The 26398-nt window shown below is 33.2% G+C and overlaps 1 protein-coding gene across 6 annotated transcripts in view; it reads right to left on the bottom strand.

Annotated features, from left to right (window-relative positions):
- The window catches only part of SNX24 (sorting nexin 24), a 295575-nt gene that overhangs the window by 117935 nt on the left and 151242 nt on the right, over positions 1 to 26398 (bottom strand). For all 6 annotated transcript variants that reach the window (XM_051997972.1, XM_051997979.1, XM_051997997.1 and 3 more), the window contains 2 exons: positions 13857 to 13940; positions 5761 to 5865 (listed from right to left, as the gene is read on the bottom strand). In XM_051997972.1, coding sequence (XP_051853932.1) covers positions 5761 to 5865; positions 13857 to 13940 — 189 coding nt within the window. The remainder of the gene's footprint in view (positions 1 to 5760; positions 5866 to 13856; positions 13941 to 26398) is intronic.

The raw sequence follows: 26398 nt of genomic DNA, 5'->3' as shown, positions 1-26398 counted from the left end.
AAATGACTTTTAAAAACATATATTAACATCACCATTGTTGTATTATATTTTAATGTACTTTGTAAAATGTTTCACAATTACATTTTAATTTGGTTCAAGTATAGGTAACATGTTTAGCCCTTCTGCTCTAAAATACCCTATTCTCAATGGGGAAAAACTGGAACCTTTCCCAGTAAGATCTGGAGTGAAGCAAGGTTGCCCACTATCACCATTATTATTTAATATCGTATTAGAAACACTAGCCTCGGCAATAAGAGTCGAGAAAGAAATTAAAGGAATTATAGAGTAGGCAATGAGGAAACCAAACTATCACTCTTTGCAGATGATATGATGGTATACCTAGAGAACCCCAGAGATTCTACTAAAAAGCTATTGGAAATAATTCATAATTTTAGCAAAGTAGCTGGCTACAAAATAAATCCCCATAAATCCTCAGCATTTTTATACATCACCAACAAAACCCAACAGCAAGAGATACAAAGAGAAATTCCATTCAGAATAACTGTTGATACCATAAAATATTTGGGAATCTATCTACCAAAGGAAAGTCAGGAATTATATGAGCAAAATTATAAAAAAGTCTCCACACAAATAAAGTCAGACTTAAATAATTGGAAAAATATTAAGTGCTCTTGGATCGGCCGAGCAAACATAATAAAGATGACAATACTCCCTAAACTAATCTATTTATTTAGTGCTATACCAATCAGACTTCCAAGAAAATATTTTATTGATCTAGAAAAAATAACAACAAAATTCATATGGAATAATAAAAAGTCGAGAATCTCAAGGGAATTAATGAAAAAAAAATCAAATGAAGGTGGCCTAGCTGTACCTGATCTAAAATTATATTATAAAGCAGCAGTCACTAAAACCATCTGGTATTGGCTAAGAAATAGATTAGTGGATCAGTGGAAAAGGCTAGATTCACAAGACAGAATAGTCAACTATAGCAATCTAGTGTTTGACAAACCCAAAGCCCCTAACTTCTGGGAAAAGAATTCATTATTTGATAAAAACTGCTGGGATAATTGGAAATTAGTATGGCAGAAATTAGGCATGGACCCACACTTAACACCATATACCAAGATAAGATCAAAATGGGTCTATGACCTAGGCATAAAGAACGAGATTATAAATAAATTAGAGGAACATAGAATAGTTTATCTCTCAGACTTGTGGAGGAGAAAGAAATTTGTGACCAAAGATGAACTAGAGACCATTACTGATCACAAAATAGAAAATTTCGATTACATCAAATTAAAAAGCCTTTGTACAAATAAAACTAATGCAAACAAGATTAGAAGGGAAGCAACAAACTGGGAAAACATTTTCACAGTTAAAGGTTCTGATAAAGGCCTCATTTCCAAAATATATAGAGAACTGACTCAAATTTATAAGAAATCAAGCCATTCTCCAATTGATAAATGGTCAAAGGATATGAACAGACAATTTTCAGAGGATGAAATTGAAACTATTACCACTCATATGAAAGAGTGTTCCAAATCATTATTGATCAGAGAAATGCAAATTAAGACAACTCTGAGATACCACTACACACCTGTCAGATTGGCTAAGATGACAGGAAAAAATAATGATGAATGTTGGAGGGGATGCGGGAAAACTGGGACACTATTGCATTGTTGGTGGAGTTGTGAACGAATCCAACCATTCTGGAGAGCAATCTGGAATTATGCCCAAAAAATTATCAAATTGTGCATACCCTTTGATCCAGCAGTGTTTCTATTGGGCTTATATCCCAAAGAAATACTAAAGAAGGGAAAGGGACCTGTATGTGCCAAAATGTTTGTAGCAGCCCTGTTTGTAGTGGCTAGAAACTGGAAAATGAATGGATGCCCATCAATTGGAGAATGGCTGGGCAAATTGGGGTATATGAATGTTATGGAATATTATTGTTCTGTAAGAAATGACCAGCAGGATGAATACAGAGAGGACTGGCGAGACTTACATGAACTGATGCTAAGTGAAATGAGCAGAACCAGGAGATCATTATACACTTCGACAACGATATTGTATGAGGACATATTTTGATGGAAGTGGATTTCTTTGACAAAGAGACCTGAGTTTCAATTGATAAATGACGGACAAAAGCAGCTACACCCAAAGAAAGAACACTGGGAAACGAATGTGAACTATCTGCATTTTTGTTTCTCTTCCCGGATTATTTATACCTTCTGAATCCAATTCTCCCTATGCAACAAGAGAACTGTTCGGTTCTGCAAACATATATTGTATCTAGGATATACTGCAACATATCCAGCATGTAGAGGACTGCTTGCCATCTAGGGGAGGGGGTGGAGGGAGGGAGGGAAAAAAAAATCGGAACAGAAATGAGTGTAAATATAATGTAATTATTAAAAAAAAAATTTAATAATAAAAAAAAAAAAAAAAAAGAAAGAACACTGGGAAACGAATGTGAACTATCTGCATTTTTGTTTTTCTTCCCGGGTTATTTATACCTTCTGAATCCAATTCTCCCTATGCAACAAGAGAACTGTTCGGTTCTGCAAACATATATTGTATCTAGGATATACTGCAACATATCCAACATATAAAGGACTGCTTGCCATCTAGGGGAGGGGGTGGAGGGAGGGAGGGAAAAAAAATTGGAACAGAAACGAGTGTCAATATAAAGTAATTATTAAATAAAAACTTAAAAAAAATAAAATAAAATAAAATACCCTATTCTGAACTCTCATGGAATCTGAGATAATACAGTGGCTGCCCTTTGGTAATTTTCTGTTATAACCATGTAATTTTCTGTTATAACAATTAATTCCTTTGAAATTTAGGGGGTAAAATAATGACCTGTAAGGTCCACTGATCAATAATTTTAGATAAAAATTTCTGAGTTTCTCTCTAATCCTTCATTTCTTTGTGGTTAAAATAAAATCCAGTTTATTGGAAATATTTGGCAATAAAGCAGCAAATTATATGATAGACAATCAAGAAGCATCCAAGTACCTACTATGATGCAAGCACTTGTGCTAAGCAGTGGGAATACAAAATGAGGCAAAAGATACTTCTTGCCCTCGTGGGGAAGGGAAGTCAGGGAAAGAGCTGATCTTTTCTTGGGATTTTTCCCATCCTAGACACTCTTCTCAGGTGTTCAAGCCAATGATTCTCTTTTGTTTCCTTTCTCTGACACAGGTCAGTTCTCTCTTTGTTCCAATTTATTGAATCCAGAAACCAAGAATCTCTTTTTCTCTCAGTTTTGATGAGTCCTCTATTATGTTGATTCTCCTTGATGAGAGGTGACATACAGATCCCTCTCACATTCAGTTCTAATAAACCCAATAGAACCTATTACACTTGCAAGTAATTCATGTTCATGAACATGAACACAGAGGATATTTTTGAGACTCTAAGTCCTCTATGTTTCCATTTGCCAAAGATTCTGATATCCTTAATCCTGCTTATTATAATTGAAAACACAATATGAGAAATTGGATTATTATTTTCAAATTAGCTTGCATTTCAGATCTTATAATGAGGCATTATTATCACACTACCTTTTCTCATTTTCCAGAAAGTAATGCAGCAATTTCATTCTGGTACCAAAAACTACATCCTAACACTAAGAGAAACATATATTAACTAACCTTGGGCAATTCATTTAATGTCTCTGGGTCTCAGTTTTCTCATATGTAATTCAATTGATCAACAAGCTTTTATTAAGCATTTGCTATGGGCCAGACATATACTAGGCACTGGGTATACAAATATAAAAAATGAAATAATCTACTCTTGGGGAACTGACATTTAACTGAAAAGGCTAGACTATTGCTGACATGCTTGTTACTCTAATGTTCTATGATTTCATATGCTATTAGAAAATTATAAAATACATGTTTGTATTTCCCTGACATATCTTATGTCATATACTTAAGTATTTTTAGGCAAGTTCTTATATAAGAATTATTGCTGGTTCTTAGCCCTTAAATAAAGTATGTTTTCTTTTCTTTTCAACTATTTGCAATTATTTCTTCTTCCTTTTTGTCAGTCCTTCTGAAATTAAGAACAGTATTTTGGAAATGTTGATGTAACCACCTATCAAAATTACTTGAGTGATAAAAGACACACCCCCAGAATCCAGCACTTGTCTTATATAACAGTGGGAGTGAAGCAGGACTGGAAAAGTAATGAAAAAAAGACACTGGGAAAAGCCTGGTAGAGAGATTTGTTATTCATCTCAAAACCATGTGGACATTCCACATCTGGAGTTCTGAATTTGTGCTCTTATGCCCTCTTCTACAAAGATTCTAAAGGTATTACCACTGATGCTATTGAGATCATTGATTAATCAACAATGCAAGTGATATGGACTTAGACAAATTGTGACCAATGGATCTAGTACTGATCAGACCAAATCTGGTGAGATGATATGAACTGCACTTAGGGATAACATTCCTTCTCTCCTGAGTCTAGATTAAAGAAAGAAGCAGCTGTCCCAACTTCTCTCTTGTATGAGGGGAAGTGTTTAGAGCAAACAGTTCTCTGCTAAAACCTTCATAAATATACAAATTGTTCCACTCTCCATAGCAGATAGTTCATTCTTCTCTATTAATTTCTCATTGTTTGCTAAAACTTTATGGTAAATTTCATACTAGCTGTATCAGAAGCTATTAGAAGAAAAATTTGCTTGGGTAAATAAAGCTGATATATTCAGCCTCAGAAATGAAGTGACAAAGTGATGAATACCCCTTTGGGAAATCACAAACCTTTTTGATCACTGCAATCATACTCATTAGCCAGCCTGAAGTCAATTTATAGGAGGGAGTACAGTGAGAGTCTGATAACCTGAAGTGAAGCAAAAATCCCCTAAGCCAGAAAAGAATGGAATTGATAGGAATCAATCTGGAATACAGAAGAGAAGAAATATTTTTTGTGAGTAATTCCGTTTGGATTTCTTGCTGGTATTTACATGGGTTTCCCCTTATTTGTCCTTCATACAGGTAAAAGACAGGATCTTCATCCCTCTCCCCCCCCCAAAAAAAAAAAAATATTCAAAGTTCAAAATTTTGGCTCTGGAGATGGAAGATACGGATTTTAATCCTAACTGTGCTGTTTATTTGTCTTTGTGATATTAATCTGTATAATGAAGCAAATGGACTAGCTATAAATCTATGTTCCTATGATAATTTTCTTTGGTAAGGCATGGATATTTCACCATGTATTCCATCAGAGTGAGTAACCACTTTCTACTAGTTTTAGTGGGCCAAGCTGACAACAAAAAAGACTCATGTCACTCATTCTTTTCTAATATTTGGTACTCTATCACAGTCTGCCAATGACTGGAAATGGGTAATTCTTTACATATCTTAAATCAATACACATGTATATTTACATTTTTCCTTCTTTATATGAGGATTAGGATCCTAATAATGTTAGGAAATTTTTCATTAAGAAGATGATTTAAAATTAAAATGATTAAATATTGAAGTCTTTCTTTCCTTTTATGATCATCTAAATATCATTGTATCCTCTGCACTAAAAGCAAAATTCAACTAACATTATCTCAGATCTCTAAAATTATCATTTCTGGAATATAAAGGCTAGATTTTTCATGTTTTCATTTTCATCTCTAAGTAGTACAGAACAATACCAAATCAAATTATTTTTAATTACTTTTTTTGTGTGTACAACACTTTTACTTTAAGAATTGATGAATACAGTAAATAATTCAGAGTTTAAATTCCTGCTTCCCAATATTTATAAAAAGTTGAAAAGACACCTTACCTGTAAATAGGCTTCCAAACCTTGTCGTCGCTGCTCTAAGACTTTTGGGACCCAGTTTCTAACGTGTTTGGAAGGAATTTCTGGAGTTTTTATACACTTCTTGAGCTATAAAGACATAGAAATATTGTTTAAAATTTACTGAAAATGATTAAAAATTTTAAAGATAATGTTGAAAAACCCCCCACAAAAATGAGATATAACAAAAAAAATTAATGAAACATAGAGACTAATATGTTACAAAAATCTATTTAAAAGTTCTTCCCCAGACCTATATGAATTAATGCAAAGTGAAGTAAGTAGAACTAGTACATACTATATAATAAAAATACTGCAACAATGATCAACTATGAAAGAAATAAGCAAAAATTATTAAGAAATCTAACATAATATTCTTATTAAAAATATGACTCATCCACAATATATATTTTGTAAACTTGTTTTTCAAGACACTTTCTAACAAAATACAAATGGAAGAGATTTTGGTGCTTTATAAGTCATTCTTTTTGCTTAATACTGCCTCTGAGAAAATGTGGAGAGAAATGCAAGGATAAACTCAAAATCAACTTTGACATGCTTGCCCATAGGGGATTGAGAATTTACATTTTGTCTCTGAATTGACTGAGTTGTTTCTGAAGCAAAAGCAAATATAACAAAATCAAATCATTATGAAGAGTTATTATAATTCAAGAGGAAGTTTCAATTTCATAATGAAACTTTTTTAAAAAGCATTAAATTACAACTCTGATAATGTTTAAGAATGAGAAACCAAGGCTCTCTACATTATTCCAAAGCTGTAGCATGAAAAGCATTTTTCCTCTATTTATGTGTCAAGAGTACTGAAGAGGCTATCATCAAATAGCTACTGAGATGACAGCATTTGTAAGTGAATAACGAATTGTTTTAGGTGAAAGAGGACAAAGTTAAAACAACTTGAGTTTCCACTAGGGCTCAGCTCCTTACAAAATAAATACTCCATTGCTATTCCAATGTGATCCTGTCATAGAACTTTTAGTATCCATTTGGATAACAAAAGATATACATGATAATTATTTGAAAACAATTCCATTTTCTCATGATCACTCTGCATCACTTTTCGGACAATATTATATGTTTTATGAAGTATCTTTTTGCTACAAACCTTAACTTAAAGAATAATTTGGCTATACTTAGTTATTTTCTAAAATTTGATTAAAAATACTTGCGTTTTTAAACACAGAATGATAATATAAATAGGTTTAAGAAAAATTCATGTAAACATATGGTTGATAAATCCAAAAACAGGAAATAAAGGATAAAAAAACTTAGGCTATCTGGAATTTAATGCTAATGATAATATGATGGAGAAAAACCAAATTTCCCTTAATGTCACTGTCACAATCAAAATTTGGCTAAATGGTCTGACTTAGTATGGTATTTCCTGAGTTCTTTCATAATTCATTTTTCATTAAGTGAAATGCAAGAAATTCACTATTTTATTATTGATTATGTGCTGGGTACTCATAGAAAAATGGCTGCAGTCAGTATTAAACAGCCCAAATCAGAAATTAAAACTTCTATGAAAAAAAAACTAGGTCTGGAAAACAACCATAAACAATATTGTATATTATAGGAGACTACTAAAATAGTTTGCATCCAACTCTACCATATCTGAAGATTTGAGTTTTCCTAGAATATTCTTTCCTATGTGTGTATATATGGAATAAAGAACTATAATTCTATATAGCAGATTTTCTGGTTCATTGCAGGGCTTATAAACTCAGGTAAAATGGAGCACTTGGGGGAGAGAGCTTTTAAGGAAAATTAAAATTAAAATAAATATATTTTCTTCCTGTTTCTGGCACATATTATAAATTATACAATATCAGAAAAAGTACTTGTGATTGCAACTTTAACTCCCCATATATAAGAATTTAACCAGAAATCTACAAATATCAAAGAAATTCTCTGCAACTAATTTCAATTGACAAATATTCAATGAACAACCATTATTTGCTCAGCATTATAAATAGGAATTGTTTCATTCTTTGTACTTGTATCCCTGGTGTCTCATACATATTAGGCATTTAATAAAAATGTTTTGATGGCCTGATTGAAAGATTATGAAAGATACAAAAAAATTATTAGACAAAGTTCTTTTCTTTCTCTTTCTTTTTTTTTCTTTCCCTGTCTTCCTTTCTTAATTTAATTACAGAAAATTTCCTTATGTGTTCAGCAATTAGAAGCAGAGATAAATAAGCTTTTGATCTTTATTAATCATGTTTTGAAGGCAAAACTTTAATATGTAGTCTGGAATGGCACCAGCATCAGACCATCCATACAAGCAATGTAGCATTCTGTAGGCCCCAGCATCTCTCAGGCCTAGGACACTGATTAAATATCACACTTGCTCTTAAAGGACAATAAAAAAGTATTTACATTCTTTTTTAAAGCAAAAAGTATATTCATGTGGTGACAAACAATTCCATTAGCTTAAGAAGAGATTCTTAAGTTGATGCTCTGGTCAATGCAGAAAAGCCCAGTAAACTCTTTACTAAACAGGATTCTGAAGTCAATCAGTTTTTACCAAAATAAAGCCTTTTCTACAATAAGCATAGTTCAAAGAAAAATAGATGCAAAGTCTTTCTTTTCTCTTCTGTTTCTCCCTCTCAAATTATAAAGGCTAATATAGGGCAACCAAGCATCTCTGAGAGTTTTATCTTTTCTCAGGCTGCTGAAAGTTATAAACTCAGTTTTATTAGCAGGAGCAAGATTTAGTTTCCCTCAAATCAGCTGTAGAACTATACTTACAGAACTTTCTTAGCTAATCAACCTTTTCTGCCAACCAATGAGTAAATTAACTCTTCTCTATTAATTAGGATGTTTTCGGCAAAACAGAATAAGAGTCTTTTTACAAACATTTTCTCTTGCAGTAGTCTTCTGCCCCCCAGCTTCTTATGGCTTCATTTGTGATCAATGCCACTCTTGATTACACTCTAACTCATTCTTTCACTTCTCCATTGTCCTGCATCTTTTTCCCTGTCTTCTTATTGCCTAATGCCTCAAATAAGTGCCTCCTAATGGTCAATGACTCATATTTATTACCTTATGAGATAGAACTTAAGACAAGAAAATGACAGTCTCTGAAATTTCTCATAAAAAAGTCAAATCTAAATAAACATTTTTTAAGCACTGGAGATATAAAGAAAGGATAATAACAATCTCAACTCTCAAGGAGTTCACATTCTGATATGGAAGACAACATGAAAACAACTATGTACATACAAGATATGTGGAACTGGAGACAATCATCTCAGAAGTAATTCATTAAGAAGAAAAACTTCTTGCCAGAAGGTGGGATTTTAGCTGAGATTTGAAAGAGGCCAAGGCATGAAAATAAAGAAGAGGAGAATTCTAGATATGGGGAAAGCTGTAAAACTAGACATCCAATGAAAATATCCAATTGAAAAATGGAGTTTCTTATGTGAAAAATAGAAAAGAGGCTAATGTCACATTCCCCCAGGGTAGGTGCCTGAGAGTAAGATTTAAGAATATTGGGAAGATAGGTAGGTGCCCAGTTATAAAGAGTTTTAAAAGCAAAAGGATTTTGTTTGATATTAGTAGTAATAGGGATGGCCACAGAAACTGGTTTGTGCTTTAGGAAGTGGAGAGAAGACTTGAGGCAAGGACAACAATGAGAAAGCTATTTCAATAATCCAGATATAAAGTGATGAGAGCCTATTCCAAGGTTGTGGCAGTGTGAAAAAAGAGAAGGAAGAATATACAAAAGGCTGGATTAGCAGACTTGGCTTTTGACTGGATAGGAAAAGGAGCAAAAGAATGGTATCTAGGTTTCAAGTCTGGGTGACTGAGAAGATTCTGGTACTCTCAAACAGCAACAGAGAGGCATCCTATAGATAATTAGAAATGTGAAACTGGAGATCAGGAAGCAGATTAGAACTAAATAAATATATCTAAGAATCACATGCAAAAAGACATTAGTTAAATCCATGGAAGCTGATGAGGTCGTCAAATAAAATAGTATGGAGGAAGAAGAGACCTAGGAGAGAACCTTAGGGGAAAATCACAATTACTGGCTGTGAGCTCAGTGAAGCAAATGTGCTCAAGAAGTGGTCACATAGTGTAGAAGAACTTAGAGAGAAGAGAGTATCAAGGAGAAGGGGGAGATTGAGTATCAAAGATTATAGAGTAGTCAAGAAGGAAGAGAAATGAGAAAGGTCTTTAAAATTGACAATGCTTAATATCCTTAGTGACTTTGAAGAGAAAAGTTTTGGTTGAATGATGAGGTTAGAATCCAGACTATAATGAGTTAAGAAGAGAATGAGAAAAAAGGAAATAAAGTCCATATGGTCTCAAGAATAGCCACAAAAGTAAAGAAAGATAAAGGATAACTAGCAGTGATGGACAAATAGAATGAATTTGTTTTAAGGATAAAATGGGAGAGTGGGGGCAGTTAACTCTTTTGAGGACTAAGCCCTCTCTCTCTTTCTCTCTCTCCCCTCCCCCCCATAGTGCCTTCCCTTTAATGCTATTTTTCTCCTTACTATATATAGAACTGGTTAATATGCTAAATTCCTCTGTGTATTTAACCTGCAAGTCAATATCATAACCAGGTTTCATAGCATATTCCTTTAATGGATTCTTCCAAATTTCTTTCCTTGATAATGATAACCCCATTGCTCTCCCACCTCTATTTCACATTTACCACTTCTGATGCCTTTTACTTCATATTTTGTAACTTCTCCTAAATAATCCTACCTTTTGGCAAGAAAAGAAAAACATGGAATAAAGGTGACATAAGCCTGTTTGTAGGTAGTAAGAAAGTAGCCCATAAATGGCAAAAGATTCAAGATTGGTCAGACTGTAGAAATGAAGGAAGGAACAATTTACTAGAGAAGAAGGACTAGAACAGGAATCATTTCTGCATGTCCAAGGGCTTGGCCAAAGTAAGAAAAATGGCTTATCTCTTCATGGAGTAGCAGGGAAAGAGGTAATAATGTTAGAAAATATCTAATGATTTGAGATGAGATGGAGAGAAAAAAAGCTGTCAGAGAAATGGCTAATTTTTTTTTTTTAATGATGAAACTGAGGGAAGGAGAGGGTGGCAGGGAGACCCATGCATTGGAGGGTTGAAAAAGAATGGAAAGTTTTGGAAAAGCTACCTGTGTTAGCAAGACTATGGATTGACTAAGGAAGTGTGAAAGGAATGCCTTGCTACAGTGAAAGTCTAGATAAGATTACATAATACAAATTTGTAGTATTTATGATATTAATCTTAACAATAATATAGAGGCATGAAGTTTCTTTCAAATCTACAAGTCTTCATCTTCAATACTTCTTATTTAACTATGCGGTCCCATTGCTATGACTGGATCCTGAAATATTGGGTCAGAGGTTTATGGCTGAGAAGAAGCTGAGATCACATAACGGGTATGTATATGAGGTAGAATTTTAAGCCAGGTTTACTTCCTAGATGTAATTCTAGTATTCTAATCACTACATCCTTCCTATGTTAACTTTTTCCCCCACTCTTTGCTTTAAAGTCATCAAGGATCAAATTGTATGTTAAGAATTTCCCTGCAACTTCAGCATCGGCAATGAATTGGTATTATCCTCATGGTATCTTTTTAAAAATAACTTTAGTACTATAATACATAATGAACAAATATTCCATGATGTAATGTTTTTTGCTGATTTTGGACTTACAATAAAATGCCCATACCAAATCTTTCCTTTGCTTCTCCAAGAATTTCCTGTGAGTCATCCTGCCCCCACATAGTTGCAGTTTCCTTACTTCCTAGTTTAGTTTATAATAAAACTGTCAGACTGGATAAAATTTAGCTTTTTTAGATAGATATATATTCACTGGTCAATGAACCAGACATTTAGAGTAACAGTTATCAAAATGAAATGCACTGCTAGTCTAAAAACTGTGACTGGTTATACTGTCTACCAAGTCTCCCAGTATCATTCCAAAAGCAAAAGGTGGTTACAACAGCCTGGAAGCTTCTTTGTATTTTTCCTTGCTTCTTTGATTTCCATGCCCCCAAAGAAATTCATTGTTAGCTAGTCTGCCTACTTATTGTGATATGTTCCTTCATAATTAGTCAAATTTGTCTTCAAAAAATACTCAGGCTATTTACCCAGGCAATATTCAAAATGTATATTATGTGGTAGAAACTGCTGCATAATTTATTTAGTGCTATCTTTCAAAAAATGAAAAGAGAGGCAGGTAGGAGGCACAGTGGATGAAGCACCAGCCTTGAAGTCAAAAGGACAGGAGTTCAAATCTAATCTCAGACACTTAACACCTTAACACTTCCTGTGACCCTGGCCCTTCCTGTGCCCTATGATCCTGGGCAAGTCACTTAACCCCAATCACCTCAGCAAAAGAAAAGAAAAGAATACTTAATATTCATCTCTCTCTCTCTCTCTCTCTCTCTCTCTCTCTCTCTCTCTCTCTCTCTCTTTTTCTCTCTCCCCTTCCGTTCCTCCACACCCCACCCCCAACATACTAGTCAACATCCAAAAAGGTCTGAATAGACTAGACCTGGGATTCAACCTGGAATTCATGATTTTAACTTTAAAAAAAAAAAAAAAACATTTTGACAACTACTTTTTAATACAACTGGTTTTCTTTGCAACCCATTTAAAAACATTATCCCAAGAAGGATTCCAGAGTTTTCACCTAATTGCCAAAGGGGTCCATGACATTAAAGATTAAGAATCCCTGGACTAAAGTATTAGGACTAATCTAGTAAAATAAAGTTCAAAGTCTTACACTTGGATAAAAAAAAAAAATTTCAGAAGTGCAATATGGAAGAGACATGGCTAAATATTTACTCTATAAAAGATAAGGAGCTTTTTATATACCATAAATTTAGTAAGAGTTAGCAATGTAATGTATGTAATGTGGAGGTCAAGAAAAGCTAATAAAATATTGGGCTTCATCATGAGAGATATAGCTTTTAGGAATAAAAAGGAGATAGAACTATCATATTCTTCCCCTACCAGCTATCATTTGTGTTCAATTCTAGGTACTACAAGTATGTATTTAAGATAATAGTTGTAAAGTGCTTCACAGTAGCACTTAACAAATGCTTATGTATTCCTTTTCTCAGATCTCTAGAGAATAGAAAACCAAGATAGAAGGGCCTTGGGATCATGTTATATGAGGATGCTGTAAAGGAACTCAGGACATTTAAGATAAAGAGAAGACTAAAGATGAACATGATAACATCTTCGAGTATTTGAAGAGCAAGTATCAAGGAGAGAGGGAATTAGATTTGTTTCTTTTCTCCTATAGGGCAGAGCCAGAAGTAATGGATAAAAACTTCAAAGAGGCCAGTTTAAATTTAATGTTGGGAAAAACTTGCTAAAAATCAGATCTGTTCAAAAGAAAAATGGGCTTCCTAAAGAGATATATTGTCCCCTCCTTATAATTCAAGTACAGACTGAATGACTACTTGGTGGCTATGGTGTAAAATAGTTTTTTTATGCATAGGTTAGACTAAATGGTTATCTGGAGTCCCCTCCAACTCTCAAAATTTGTGAACTTTTTTGTGCTTCCTCTGAATTATAATCCAAATTTCCTTCAAAAATATAAACATACAAATCTTTAAAAAATAGCATATAACTGAAATGGATGGAAAACTTGAGATAATGTTTTTATAGGCAGCAAGAAGGCTGATTTTCCTTTTATGTTTCAGAAAACACACTATATATGTAAAAATGAATAATCTTTTTTTGTACAAATTTGAAATAAAAACTAGTTGGAAAAACACAAAAAATGAAAAATCAATGTTTAAAAATATTTTCCATTCCATTCCAAGATAATTTTTTTTCTTTTCAAAAAACTCCAAGTATTTATCATGAGTAAGATATTTCAACCAATGTTTAGAAGCACTTATGTTTCAAAATAATACACTAATAATACTAAATAAAAAGAAAACCTAAATTATTTTAAAAGCTTGATGAAAAACACTTTAAAGGATGAAAAATATTTTAGGATGAAAGAAATTATATTGATCTATAAAATATAAGTAATATGAAAGAAAATCTTAAGTTACACTGATTAGACCAATAAAAAGAATAATTACCTTCTTATGCAGAGCATGAAATTCACTGTATCTTTTTTCTACAAAATGCTTCCGTCCACTCATTAGCACTTCTATCTTAAAGACCTAAGGAAAAAAAGATATTACTTTCACCAATTCAATACATTCAATTGTCCCATCTCTTAAGTTTAGGATCATCTTTTAAATTACAATAGCTAATCCCTCAAAACCTAGAGAACACTCAAGAGACATTGAAGTAACAACATTGATTAATGAGCACTATAATTAATTCTTTATTAATAAGTATTTTTCTCCAACACATATAAAAACAAGGACAGTTTGCATGTTCTGAAAAAAGTACTTAGATTTTATTATTTGTTAATATCTCTTTAACATTATTGTTTTAAATAGATATCAGTGAAATACAGATATGATGTTTGGCAAACAATCTTAAACATAACTGAGTTCTAATGTATATTTCAATGACAAAGTACTAACTCACCTGCAAAATAATAACAGAAATAATAGTAAATTTTGGGCTAATTTCTTCCTAACCTGCATATTCATATAGTCTCAGCTGGATTTATTCTCTTGTTTTGAACACAGAAAAAAAAATTGTAGTTAAGGTTCATTTTCCCTGTATGATACGAATGACAGCTTGTGCTTCTACCTCCAAAAGGTTGAAAGGTCAAATGAAAAGGCTCTCTGGATGCACTAATTAGTAACCACTAACATGACATTTTCTGGATTCTTAGGTCACTGGGTCAGGACCAAGGACGAGGATGAGAAATATTGTGAAATGTTCATGAAAATACATCTTTTCAAAAAGCTCACTAAAGCTAAAAGGAAAGATATTTTACTATTCTAAAGACTTTGATATGACTGTTCTCTTTTGCTGAGTAAGTTTCTGAAGCACTAAATTAAATTAAGATTATTCAATTACTTATGATTTATAGATTAAAAATAATTTCAATGTATATAAGTTATAAAATTAAAGACATTCTTTTCAAAATACATTTAAATGATATTTTTGCTATTATTTCAATTTATCATATAATATTGTATTCCATTTGAATAAGGAGTACAAGATCAATGTTGGGTTTCTGTGCTTTTTTTAATTTTTAAATATTTGTACTTATTTTGTTTTCTCTCATGTAAGAAAAGTCAGTCATCACTAAAAAAAAAAAAAAATCTCCACATTAGAAATAGCAAATTGTTTTCAAATTCAGCTGTACTGTGCCTTAAGCTTTTAGAAAAGTTTTTGAGATGATTTTGTAAATTTTTTTTACCAATTTAAATTTTCAAATGTTCAATTTAAGCTTCTTCAAAAACAATTTACATGTACAGATCGAGTTACCTTTCCATATATGTTTACTTCAAGGAAGAATACTTTCACTAATTCACACACACAAAAATGCCTTTTGCAAAAACTGTTTCAGAAATCAAATGAGAAAAATGCAGTGAGGAATATAATTAGCTAGCAGATTATTGTTAGCAGAATATAAAATTTTAGTTTAGTTTGGCTTCCAAACTATTAGAACCCATATTTAAATCAAGATAGATTATCAACATTAGAAAAAAGGATGCATAATATGTTCTGGGCTACATGAAATAAATACATTTTGGGTCTGTGTCTAGTTATCAGTACATTCACCACCATAATTACCACCTTAATTGACAAGTTTGTTAGGAAATTTCTGAGGGGGGAGGGAAAATATGGGGGGAAAGGACTGAAGATTCAGTAAAGCTCTAACCTCTATATTACTTCTAAAACTTTTATTAAAGGCAAGGGATGAAACATTTGTCATGAAATGTTTTCATTGTTACCAACCAAGAATGCCACCATAAAATGTATTGGTTGCTCTTTATAAACAGCAAATACACTGGAGAAAAAAACAAACATAGTAACTGTTTTGTTGTTGTTGTTGTTTTTTCCCCTCCCCCCCTTCAAGGATCTCTCTCTCTCTTTGAAAGACTTAGTTTACAAAATTAATTTGTGGTTATCTAGTAACTTGTGGTATCATTACCAAAATTATCACTTTAATTAATGTACACACTGATTGGTAAAAAGAGTTCTTATGTAGATAGAAATGACAAGATTAGAAAATTAAATCGATATTTTTGGAGAGATTGAAGGAAGAGTTGAGCTGATTCTAAGATTATGAACTTGAGAGGCTAGAAAAATGAAAGTGTTTCACAGAAATAGGAAATTCAATACAAAGAAAGTTTGAGAGAAAAAAAATTTTTTTTACATTGTCTCCAGAAGATTCAGTTTAAAGTGTCTAGAAAGGCAATTGTTAATATGGGACTAAACCTCAGAAGAGATGTAGATTGGATATATATAGCTCAGTAAGTAACTGCAAAGAAATGATAGAAAATATAGAGAAAAGGTGTCAGGACAAAGCTTTACTTAAGGTATTACATGAATGATGATAGAGCAAAAGAGGATTGGGCAGAAATATAGAAGACACAAGATAAAGCCATATTATGAAAACCTAATGATGGAAGTTATCTAGATCCTTTAATAAGAGAGTTGGCTATCAAGGGATAAAGAAGTCAAAAATGAGAATTGAGAAAGGAATATATAAACAAGAAAACAAATGGCAAATTAAATTCAAAATAAGTGGAAAGCAAATACAAAATAATTTAAGGAGGTAAGACAATGAAGGAGTAGAAGACACTTGAACTGTCCTATCTTATCTTATAAAGGATTTTATAATGACACAGAAATGGAAAATGGAGTAACATAAGAGTGACAACAAATAGAGCTGATTCTGAAGGACTTTAAAAGTCAAAAAAGGAGTTTGGATTTGAAATTAAAGGCAACATGGAACCAGTGGAGGTTTCTCAGTTTGGAATCTTATGGATGTCATTTTGACATTTATATGAAAGACAGACTGGAAAGGATACAAATTTGAGACAAGTAGTACAATTGGAAAGCTATTTCAATAGTACAAGTAAGAAGTGATAAGAATGGAGCAGCTAGTTGGCACAGTGGATAGAGCACCAGCCCTGAAATCAGGAGGACCTGAGTTCAAATCTGGCTTCAGACACTAAACCCTTCCTAGCTGTGTGACCCTGAGCAAATCATTTAACCCCAATTGCCTCAGGAAAAAAAAAAAAGTAGTAGTAATAAAGGATTTGTGCACATAAGAGATATTTGCATATAGAGGTAGAAATAAATTCACCAAGGAATTAGGCAAGAACAAAGAGATATTAAAAGGGTGAGTGAAGTCAGGGTATTAATTTTAAGAAAAAAGAAACTCCTAATTAAAATAAATCAGAAATGATGAAATAAAAGGAATTAAAGGATAAGAACATATGTTTGGAGACTGAACTAGAGGAAGAAAAAAGGAACAGTAAAACCAAAGCAGTTAGCTTAAGATATGGATCATGAGACTTAAGTATACTCCTTTCTCACTATACTCGTCTTTGGAAAAAATAGGGTGAGGACAAAGAAGAATTTGGATCAAGGGAAATAATGTATGCTCAATCATAATCATGAATGTAAATGGGAACAACTCACTGAGAAAATTGAAGAGCTCTAAGAGTAAATCAGAAAAAAGAATTCAATGATATGTTTTATAATTTGGGGGTGGCAGGTGGGGAGAGAAGGCAATAAAGTCACTTAAAAAAGAAAGAACCAAAAAGTTAAAATAAGGAATTGGGGTAAAATTAATTATGTTTTAGTCAACCCAAAGAAGCATATTAGCAATCATGACTTTAAAAAAGGAGTTTTTTATTTGAACAAAAGAGTTTAAACAGGGAAACTATATTAGGCTTAAAGGAACCAAAGACATCAATATTTAATGAATAATGAATATTAATGAATTTTTTTAGGTAGGAGCAAACAGCACAGCATCTAAATACTTAAAAGGAAAAATTAAGAAATAAATTGATAGTGCAATTATTATATTTCGGATTTCAATATACCTTCTCAGACTTAGACAAATCTAGAAAAAATATAAACAAGAAATTAAAATTCTGAATAGAAGTTAGATATGATATATCTCTAGTAATAATTTAGTTGGAATATAAATGAATCATAGCTATATTTTAGAACTACATGTAACCTTTACAAAAATTTACTATGTACTGAAGGATAAAAATCTGTAAAACAAATGTAGAAAAGCAGAAATGTTAAAAAAAAAAAATAAACTAGCGAGATCATAACATAATAAAAAATACATCTAATAAAGGACCTTTGAAGAAAAGATTAATAATTAGAGGTAAATAATTTAATCCAAAAGAATATGTAGGTTATGATTTGTTAATCATAAAAACAATAGAAAATTTCATTAAAGAAAATTATTATAATGAGACAAGATATAGACTTCTTATGGATTCAGCCTTTAATTGGCTTGGTCTCAGTCAGGCTCTTGATAGTTTAGGTCTGAAAATGGGATGAAATAAGATAATCCAGCTAATAAGCTAACAGCTAAAACAGCTGTTTTTTTGTTTGTTTGTTTGTTTGTTTTTTCCCAAGAGGTTTCCTTCCAGTAGAAAGATATATGGACTGGGGGGAAAAATGTTCTTCTACTATAAAGCATTGATTCATCTGAGCACAATTTTGATTGTATACCTAGTGCCCATCTGTTTAATGTCCTGAGTATTTACATCTAAATGATATAGAAACTATCTTCCCCTGAGTTAATCCCTCATGGGAGGGGAGTGGAAAGGAAGAAGTAAGAGAGGAAGGATGATGCTGCCACTGAGAAAAAATCTATTATCTCTAAACATTTTAACTAAATACTAAGAGGAAAAAAAAGAAACAGGTCAACAAAGTTTGCAAGTAAAATGCAAAAACAAAATCCATCAAGTAGCCTCTCCAACTTATCATAAATCCAGTACTTTGATGATAAAGGAAAAAAATAAACAAATTAAAATGAAAAAAAAAAAAGATCTAAATAAATAAAACTAGATGTTAGTTTTCTTTTTAAAGAAAAAAATACAACCAACAAAATATTAGCTAGCCTAATTTTAAAAGAAAGAAAATTATTCTGTCCTATTAAAGTTAACAAAACTGACATTTAAGTGAAATGGATCAAAATTCCCAAAACATAAAACACAGTTAACAGAACTGGAGGAGGAAGAAAAGAAGATTCAAATAATCTAATCAAAGAAAAATCAATTGAAATCAAATGAATCACTCCCCCCAAAATAAATGGATCAGGTGAATCCAAAAGCGAATTCTATCATACATTAAAAGAATAAATTATTGTACTGAAAACACTATTTGCACAAACAGGAAAAGAAGAAATCCTACCAAATACTCTGCATGATAAAAATGAGATCTTGATAATTAAAACTAGGAGAGAAAAAGCAGAGAAAGAAAACTAAACGCTAATATTCCTGATGAAAGATTTTAAATAAAATATTAGCAATAACGTTTTCATTTGGAATTATGTCTAAAGGGCTATAAAACTGTGCATACCCTTTGACCTAGCAATAGCACTATTAGGTCTCTATTACAGAGGCAGGGAAGGAGAGAAGGAGAAGGGGAGGGCAAGGGGGGCGGGGAGGAAAAAAAGGAGGGGAAAAAGTACCTTTAGATACAAACATATTTATAGCAGCCCTTATTGTAGTGGCAAAGAATTGGAAATTGAGGGGTTGCCCATCAATTGGGGAATGGCTGAACAAGAAGTGGTATATGATTATAATGGAATACTATTGTGCTCTAAAAAATGACAAGCAGGATGCTTTCAGGAAAACCTGGAGAGATTTACATGAATTTATGCAAAGCGAGGTAAGCAGAACCAGAACACTATGCATATTAATAGCAATAGTATATGATGACCAACTGTCAATGACTTAGCTATTATCAGCAATTCTCCAAGACAATTCCAAAGGACTTAGAATGAAAAATGCTATCTACCTCTAGAGAAAGATTTAATGGAATTTGAATGCAGATATAAGCATACTTTTTAAAAAAATTCTCTTGGTTTTTTGTTTTGTTTTGGTCTGTTTTCCTTCACAACATGATTAATGTGGAAATGATTATGTAAACTTAGTATTCTTCCACTTAAAACCCAACTAAAGGCATATCTTCTGCTGGAAGCCTAATTCTTCAATTCTAGTACTTTCCCTCTTTTAATTAATTATTTCCTGTTTATGCTGTACATATTTTGCTTTGTATGTACTTGTTTATACTGTCTTTCCTATTAGATTGTAAGCTCTTTGAGGGCAGGAATTTATAATTGCCTCATTTTGTATCCCTAGTGCTTAGCACAGTTCACGGCACATAGTAAGAACTTAATAAATGTTTGCTGATTGATTGAAATTCTACTCCAGAACTTCCTTTTGAAATAATGGCCTTGGTTAATGACAGAAGAACACATTTCTGACTGTCCTACCTTGAAAGATGCTGAGAGTACAGGCCCAGTGACTACAGGACAACTGCAAGGACTAAAATGCAAGGACTAGATTAGCTAAATTCAGAGAGACTAATTAACTGATTAACTAAAAAGTGATGAAATTTTTAGGTAAAGCAATTTAAGAAGAGTATCTACTACACCACAACAGGTATTACAATTTATGTCTGTGAAAAAAGTACTTTCCCCTTCAAATGAAACAAGTAAATTTCTAATTCAACAAATATTTAAGTGCCTACTACGTATACTGAGAATAAAAAGATAAAAATGTTAACTCTTTTAGCCTTCAAAAAAAATGAAAGTGAAAAGGAGGGGAAACAAAACATGTAATAAATATGATATATCTCTAAGTTATCCTGATCTATATCTTGCTCCTACATCCAAATACTATTAGAGGAGAAAATGAAGATGAAGCCTTTGCACAGCCTTCCCTCTTTTAAATCCAACTCACTTTCATATCATGATATCACTCCCTGATGTCATGGATCTCTTTGAGAATGAAGGACAAACAAGTAAGCATGAAAACAAGTTATTGAAGCAAAGAAAAAATCAGTTGTGATCATTTCACTTCTGTGCTCAACCCTAAAATTCAGTGGATCTCTAGAATTAACTATAAACTTGTTTAGGATTCTAAATTCTTCACACCTAACCCCAATCTTCCAGTCTCCTTACATATTATTTGGATTTTTAAAATGTATAGTACAGCAATAACCACCCTACTTGTTGTCCCTCATTGAAGGTACTAGCTATCCTTCATTGCTCAAATGCTCTTCCTACTTACCTCTACCTCTTAGACTCCCTGATTTCCTTTAAAACTCAGGTTAAGCACAGTTCCAGGGATTGAATAAATGCATACCAAATAACTGGTTAAAAAAACATTCTGGTTTAAAATTATTCAGCTGTCTTATTACACTAACTGAGCTCTTAACAATTTGAAATGTAAGGGCATTGACAGGTGTTTCTCCTTTAGTGCTCGATAAAAGTATTATGAGTTATCTTTCTTATATTCACAAAAAATATTCACTCAAAAACCTACAAGATCTAGGAAATCAATATTTTTGTTATTGATTTGTTATCATCTGTCCATGGAAATGATTAGCTGAGGTTACTCAGAATTACATCTCTTAACCACAGTGAATTTGATTCCTTTTCTAAAGGAATGATGAAAGATGAGAATCTTCTGTACTCTTACTAGTATTCTATACTACTGGGGGGGGGGGGGGGGAGGAGGAGACACAAATAATGTCCAACTGCAACTCCAACAGGGAAATGGCATTTGTAAGTATTTAGGGAATGGCACCTATTTGTGGCAGAAAGTCTGGTATAGATAGCTTCTTTTTTCTGACCTAGGTAATATTGAGTACTTACAGAAAAAGACCCTTTCATCCTTTGTCAAAATCAGAACTTTCCCCTTAGTAGCATAAAATCCTACTAAAGAATTGGAAGGCTAAGAATTTTATGTAAATAATGTTTTCCTACTTCAGAATAAAGACCCTAGTGATGTGTAATAGACTCCTAAAAATCATTTATCTATTGGTAAGGCACCACAAGTGTTTTCAAGGATTCTGATCTTTTCTCTATCTATATTCTCTCACTCTTTTGAAGATTTCATAGGTTCAAGTTCCCATAGGCTCAAGTATACTTTCTATTGAAATTACTTCCAAATCTATGTAACCAGTCCCCAAGATTCTCTTGAACTCTAGTCATACATTATCAAATGGCTCTTAGATGTATCTTCTATTTCAAATTCAAGAAATTTAAAAATGATTTCATTTTACACTTCACATTTTCATATTTCTCCTGAAGGTACTGCCATCTTAAACTCATTGAACTTATTAAACCAAGCTCACAAATTCAAAGTCATTTTTTACTCTTTTCTCATCTTTTCTAGCCAATCAAATGTCCAGTTCTGTAGATTTTACCTCCATAAGACCTCTCAATCTTTTTTATTGTTCTACAGCTAGCCACATAATCAGCCTAGTCCACAAAGTTAGCATTTCTTGAAGGGATTGCTAGTTTCCTAAATGGTCATTTGCAATCATTTCTATCTTCCATACATCTGTGAAAATAATTTTCCAAATATACAGATCTTACTAAGTCATTTTCTTGCTCAAAAACCTAAAGCAGCTTCCTCAAGCTAACAGAAATGGCCTCCAAACTATTCTCCATTAAAAAAAAATACATTGTTTTATATCTTTGTACTCTGTAATAATCTATAGAAATAATTTTCTTAACTTATAATTTATGCAAATAAGTTAATTTATTCCATTTTAATAACAAAAACAAATTTTAAAGATAATATACAAAAATATGAATAATTGTTTGCTGTCATAGAATCACAAGATCATCAATCAGTAAACAAACATTATGAAAGGTGCCAGCTATTTTGTTAGGTTTTGAAATACAAAAAAGAAACATCTCTTCTCAAGGAACTTACTTTTTTTTAAATAAGCTTTTTATTTTCAAAATATATGCAAAGATAATTTTCAATATTTATCCTTGCAAAACTTTTTGTCCCAAATTTTTCTCCCTCCTTTTCTCCCACTTCCTCTTTTAAACAGTAAATAAGCCAATACATATTAAACACGTGCAGTTCTATTATACATACTTTCACATTTCTCACACTGCACAAGAAAAATCATATGAGAAAGAGAAAAAAAAAGCTAGCAAACAGCAGCAAAAAAGGTAAAAATAATATGCTGTGATCCACATTCAGTCCCCACAGTTCAAGGAATTCACATTTTAAAGAGAAAGATTACTATATATATATAATCATATATAGAAAAAAATATGAAGAGAATAAAAATAACAGTTAAATATTAAGTATTTTGGAAAGGAGGGTACTAGCAGTTGGCAAAAGAGAGGGGGTGGGGGGGAGACAGAAAAACCTTAATGTATACAGTAGATGGATTTCATTAGAGAATTCCAGAAATGGAAGACAGCCATGTCAAAGACATTAAAAGGAAGTGTAGTGTATGAGGGAGAAAGCCAGTTTAGGAGTGGGATAATGTACAATGAGACTGGAAAGAAAAGTTAAGATCATGTCAAAGGCTTTAAAAATCAAATAGAGGAGTTTATATTTGATATAGGAGGTAACAAATTCTCCCTGTGCAGCGGGAGAACTGTTCGGTTCTGCAAATATGTATTGTATCTAGGATATACTGCAACATATTTAACATATATAGGACTGCTTGCCATCTTGGGGGGGGGGGGTGGAGGGAGGGAGGGGAAAAAACGAAACATAAGCGAGTGCAAGGAATAATGTTGTAAAAAAAATTATCCTGGCATGGATTCTGTCAATACAAAGTTATTATTAAATAAAATAAAATTTAAAATTTAAAAAAAGAAGATATTGGAGGTAACAGAAAAACTATTAAAGATAAATGTTGGAGAGAAAACAGGAACACTAATAAACTAGTTGGTGAAATTGTAAACTGATCTAGTTATTCTGGAGAGCAATATGGAACTATGCCCAAAAAGCTATCAAACTGTGATATCAAATCCTTTGATCTAGCAATATCACTACTAATTCTATATCCCCAAGAGTTCTGTTTTTTTTTTTTTTTTTTTAAGGGTGGGAGGAGAATCTACTTGTACAAAAAAAAGTAGTTCTTTTGTGGTGACTAAGAATTGGAAGATATGGGGATGTCCATCAGTTGGGGAATAGTTAAACCGCTGTATATATGATTATAATGGAATATTATTGTGCATTAATAAATGATGACCAGGATGATTACAGAAAAACCTGGAAAGACATGTATGAACTAATGGAGAATAGAATAAATAGAACCAGAACAACATTGTACAATATCAATATTACTTAATTACTTAGATATTCTTAGCAAGACAATTCCAAAGATCTCATGATAAAACATGCTATCCATCTTCAGAGAAAAAAAATGATGGGAGTTTAAATGAAGATCAAAGCATATTATTTTTCACTTTCTTTTTCTGTTTTCTTTCAGTTCCCCCCTTCCCCCCCCTGCAAAAAAATGACTGATACATGATTACACATGTATAAACTCTATCAGATTACTTATGATTTCTGTAGGGAAGGAAGAGAAGAGAAAGAGTGAGGAATAGAATTTGGAACTCAAAACTTAACAACAAATAAGAGAAATTATTTTTATACACAACTGGGAAAAAATAAAATATTTTTAAAAGGAAAGAAAAGCCATTAAAATTTATTGTGAAAGAAGTAACAAGAGGAGATGTGCACTTAAGGGAAAAAATGTGCATTTTAGGAACAGAGTGTAGGATGGATTGGAATGGACAGAAACTTGAGGAAAAGAAGAATAAGCAAGAGGCTTACAAATATAAGTGAAACATGATGAGGGACTGAACTAAGATGGTAGCAGTGTCAGTAGAGAAAAGTCTGTTGAGAAAGATATGCACATGCTCACTTCCGGTTAAGATGGCGGAGAGGAGGCTCACAGTTGCATAAGCTCCGCGCTTTCTCTCACTATCCACTTCATTACAAGCCTCTGAATCAATGCTTGACTGAAAAAAACCCACAAATAGTTACCAAGAGAAGCCATCCTTGAGATCCGCCAAGAAAGGTCTGTCTTTACTGGAGGGCTGGGGCGGTTTTAGATCGGGCGCAGGCGGCAGGCAGCGGCAGTGAGAGCACGGGAGCAGACTGGAGAGGGGGTGGGGAGTGATCGCAGCTGTCTCTGCGGGGAGAGCTTCGCTACAGGTTTGGAACCTGCAGCAAGTCAACAGCCCAGCAGAGAAGCTAAAAACACCAGGGCTGAAGAACACAACCGCAAACAGCTGGAGTCTCTCAGGACCTGGCCGCCCCCCTTCCCCCCCCTCAGTGACTCAGCACGCTTTGGGATCTCAGAGCGCAGGCGCAGCACAGTCCTGCTAGTGCCTCACTGCTGCCACCTGCAGTCTGTAGAGGAAGCTCGATAACACACCCAGCCCCCCCCAAAGAAAGACTCCAGTTTTTTCTGTTTTCTTTGGTAGTTTGTCTCTGATTAATAGACAGAATGAGCAAGAAGCTGAAGAGGACTTTAACCCTAGACAGCTTCTACACAGATAGAGAGCAGACTCTAAATCCTGAGGAGACTAAAAACAGGCAGTCCCCAGGTGATTCCCCAAAGGAGGAGATCGTCTGTTCCTCAGCACAGATGAACCTTATAGAAGTGATTAAAAAGGCTCTCACAAGGGAGCTAGAAGAAAAATGGGGAAAGCAAAGTGAGGCTTGGCAAAAGGAGAAGGAAGCTTGGGAAAAGGAGAGGGAGGCTTGGCAAAAGAGCCTGGAGAAGTCAGTTAAAGAGAGAGTGGATAAAGAAGTAAAATCCTTGAAAAATAGGATTAGTGAACTGGAAAACAAAATTGGCGAAATGGAAAAAAATTCCACAGAACAAAAGAACTCAATTGGACAATTAGAGAAAGATTTTAAAAAAGTGAGTGAAGAGAATACTTCACTGAAAATCAGAATTGAACAAGTGGAATTGAATGACTCGAGGAGACAAGAAGAATCAGTCAAGCAAATCCAAAAAAATCAAACAATGGAAAAAAATGTGAAATACCTTCTGGGGAAGACAACAGACCTGGAAAACAGATCCAGGAGAGACAATCTGAGAATCATTGGACTCCCAGAAAAACATGATGAAAAAAAGAGCCTGGACACTGTCTTCCAGGAAATTATCAAAGAGAACTGCCCAGAAGTCATAGGAACAGAGGAAAAAATAAACATTGAAAGGATTCATCGATCACCCACTGAAAGGGATCCTAAAATCAAAACACCAAGGAATATAGTGGCCAAATGCCAGAACCCTCAGATGAAAGAAAAAATATTGCAAGCGGCTAGAAAAACCCAATTCAAGTATCAAGGAGCCACAATAAGGATCACCCAGGATCTGGCAGCATCCACATTAAAAGATCGAAGGGCCTGGAATATGATATTCCGAAAGGCTAAGGAACTTGGTATGCAACCAAAAATAACTTACCAGCGAGAATGAGCATCTTTTTCCAGGGAAGAAGATGGACATTCAACGAAGTAAGCGAATTTCATCTATTTCTGATGAAAAAACCAGAACTTAACAAAAAGTTTGATCTACAAATATAGAACTCAAGAGAAATCTAAAAAGGTAAAGATTAATCTTGGGAACTATATTTTGACTATATAGATGCATAAATAATACATGTATACCTTGTTCTAGAAATTGATGTGGAAAGGACATTGTACCAGAAAAAGGGTAAAGT

This window comes from Antechinus flavipes, chromosome 1 (genome assembly GCF_016432865.1).
Source record: "Antechinus flavipes isolate AdamAnt ecotype Samford, QLD, Australia chromosome 1, AdamAnt_v2, whole genome shotgun sequence".
NCBI lineage: Eukaryota > Metazoa > Chordata > Mammalia > Dasyuromorphia > Dasyuridae > Antechinus > Antechinus flavipes.
Note: the sequence above shows the minus strand (reverse complement) of the source record. Positions and strands in the feature narration are given on the sequence as shown.